The sequence below is a fragment of the Cystoisospora suis genome (assembly GCF_002600585.1).
Source record: "Cystoisospora suis strain Wien I chromosome Unknown contig_10845, whole genome shotgun sequence".
In the NCBI taxonomy this organism is placed as follows: Eukaryota; Apicomplexa; class Conoidasida; order Eucoccidiorida; family Sarcocystidae; genus Cystoisospora; species Cystoisospora suis.
Window position 1 is genome coordinate 1 of NW_027163617.1, and position 2,783 is coordinate 2,783.

At 41.5% G+C, this 2,783-nt stretch overlaps 1 protein-coding gene across 1 annotated transcript; it reads left to right on the plus strand.

Moving 5' to 3' along the window:
• CSUI_011323 (uncharacterized protein) lies at nucleotides 1-1,735 on the plus strand. Its single transcript, XM_068071423.1, has 2 exons — nucleotides 1-970; nucleotides 1,623-1,735. Exon 1 carries the CDS (start codon nucleotides 398-400, stop codon nucleotides 815-817), a length of 420 nt encoding a protein of 139 aa, XP_067916601.1. The 5' UTR covers nucleotides 1-397; the 3' UTR covers nucleotides 818-970; nucleotides 1,623-1,735.
• Nucleotides 1,736-2,783: the final 1,048 nt, after the last annotated feature.

Below are 2,783 nucleotides of genomic sequence, written 5' to 3' on the forward strand. Positions count from 1 at the left end.
GAGAAAGGAAGAAGAGGAGGAGGTTAGATAGCTGCGGCAATTAAGGGAGCAAAGAGGAGATATCCCTCTTTACAGTCTAGATGAAAAAGGGAGATTATGTTGACTCGCCAAGACTGCTTCGATCCTATCTCCTCTTCTTTCCTCTTGCTTTTCTCTTTATTTCTTTACTTCTTCCTTCGGACAAACCTGTCTTCTTCTCTTGCTCCATCCTCCTCTTCATTTCTTCTTCTTTTCCCCCTTTTACCGCCTTCGCCAACACCTCTACCTTTTCTTTCGCTTTTCGCTTCCTTTCTCTAGAGCTTGTTTTCTTTCGACCTGGCTCGTGGGTAGTCTACCTTTAATTTATGTCTCCTTTGTCATCTGTATTGATTGCCTGGCTGGCTCTAGATTCCTTTGCATGTACAAGGCCTTTCGCTGGGGTGCGCGTCCAAGAAGAGATCTCAAGACAAAGCGCATCTTCAATTTCTTTCCTTCTTTCTTTTCTCTTTGGTTCCTCCGTTCAGATGTCTTTTCTGTGTCTCATTCTTATCTTTTCACTCCCTCTTCAAAAGTCTTTCTCCTGATCTTCACTAGGCAAAAGGGCCGGCGAGAAAGAAAGAACGTTGAAGACACGCCCATTATCCATCTAGAGATCTCTCTAAGACCATTCCTCTTGCCGTCTCGTCTCTATCTCTCTCTGTCTCTTCCTCTTCATTTTCTTCGTTGTGTGGACACGCTTCTTTCGTTGCTAAGCGTCCTTTCTTCTTTGTTCTCTCTTTTGGGACCTCTCCAGAGATCTCTTCTTTCCAAAAAGTCTCATTCTCCATTACACATCTAACATCGTACTTCAAACTTCCCACCTGCGAGACTGTCCTTCTTTTTCCTCTCCTCTCCTGTCCTCTTCCCTTCTATCTATCTATCTATCTTTCCGTCACAACGTTTCGCTCCTTCACAATGGCAAGGAAGAAGAAAGTCCTTTATTTCTACGATGGTAGGGACTCGTCGTCGTCTTTGTCTTCTTCTTGTTTATGTAGGACATTTTTTCTTTCATCTTGCCTGCGGTCTCCCCGCGGGTGTCTCTTATCTCTATAGTCAGTCGATCTCTCCTCATATCTATATCTGGATCTGTATCTGTACACTTGTGTCTTTGTATGTTTCTTCGCCTTTCTACATGGGGCAAACACTCTATTGGATTCTCGTCGTTCCTGCAGTACACGTCCATCTATCCATTCATAAGAATAAGAAGACATATACTACTCCATCTCTCTCTCTCTCTTTATCTGGCACTGGCTCCTCCCTTCCCTTTCTATCTTCAATCCATCTATCTTCAAAGTATCTACCCCGCACGCAGATTGATAGATTGAACATAGATCTATCCTTAATCTATCTATCTTTAATCTATTTTAAATGGGTCTATCTATCTATGTATCTATTTATTTATTTTTCTATGTTTGTTTGTTCATTGCACTGAATTCTGTTCGTGGGGAATGCGCTTGGCTTTGTTCTCTCTCGTTCTCATCTGACCTTCACTTCTCTCCCCTCCTCCTCTTCTTCTTCTCTTCTCTTTTCTTTCTCACTTTTCCTTTCTTTCTCACTTTTCCTTTCTTTCTCACTCTTTTCTTTCTTTCTTTTGTGTGTTGTAGAGGAGATAGGTAATTTTTACTACGGGCCTTCTCATCCCATGAAGCCTCATCGTGTGGGGATGACCCACGACCTCCTCAAGTGCTATGGCCTTCTCTCTCAACTCCACATTAAGGTATACACAGCACAAATACACATACACACATCAAATACTGATATAAATAGAGAGATAGATAGACTACTTAAAGATATACATAGAGAGAGATTACAGAGATATAGAGAGATAGATAGATCAAAGAGAGATAGATAGATAGATACTGTTTAAGACAGAAGAAAGAGATAAGCAAACAATTTGAGGCAGACCAAGGTGGAGGAGGAGAAGGAGAAGAAAAGGGAGAGGACAGGGAGAGAAGCGGAAGAAGAAAAGAAGATGAGAAAGAAAGAGAAGAAGTGCATTTGGAAGATCATGAAGACTCGAGAGGAAAGATAGACTACTTCTCTAGTAATTTCATAGGAAGAACGAGAGGGAGGGAGTGAAGAGCTCTCTTCTTCAATCAAACAGACAGACAGAGAGAGAGAAAGAAAGGGTGTTCTTGTTCTATGCGGTGGATCCCATGGCCCTGGCCTTTGTCGACATAGCCATCCATCTAGCCCTATGTAGAGACATATATATGCATATGTATGTACCATTCACCTACGTCTACTTATACATGTGTATACATATACATGTAGTCATAAATATATATATATGTATAGATCGGTAGGTGGATAGCTTGTGGGGACGTGCGACTGGGAGTATCTGGCGTCTCTATGTATGATCTCTTAGAGATCGGCCCCTCCGATATATACAAAAAGATATATATATATATATATATATGCTGTATCAACTGTATATGCATATATATATATATATATATATATGTAGACACATTAGTGTTGTACAGGTATATAGACATATGTGAGGTGTGTATGGCGAGATGACCGAGTATTTCAGTGTGCATGCATGCATGCAGCCTTCATTCTGTGCGGTAGTTCGTCATGTCTCTCCTGTCCACTCTTCGCGTGCATGCATATATATATATATATGCACGCATGCATGCAAATAGGTTTATGTCTGCATGCATATTTACATGCATGCATAGCTACCTCTCGGGAGACGTCCTTACGTGAGGGCTTTTTGCTTTGGGCTGTCCAAAGTTCAGCAGTGGAGTCGTGTCTTTTCC

What these genes read in the sequence shown, in the direction of transcription:
- CSUI_011323 (XM_068071423.1), top strand. Translation starts at nt 398, where the DNA reads ATGTACAAGGCCTTTCGCTGGGGTGCGCGTCCAAGAAGAGATCTCAAG.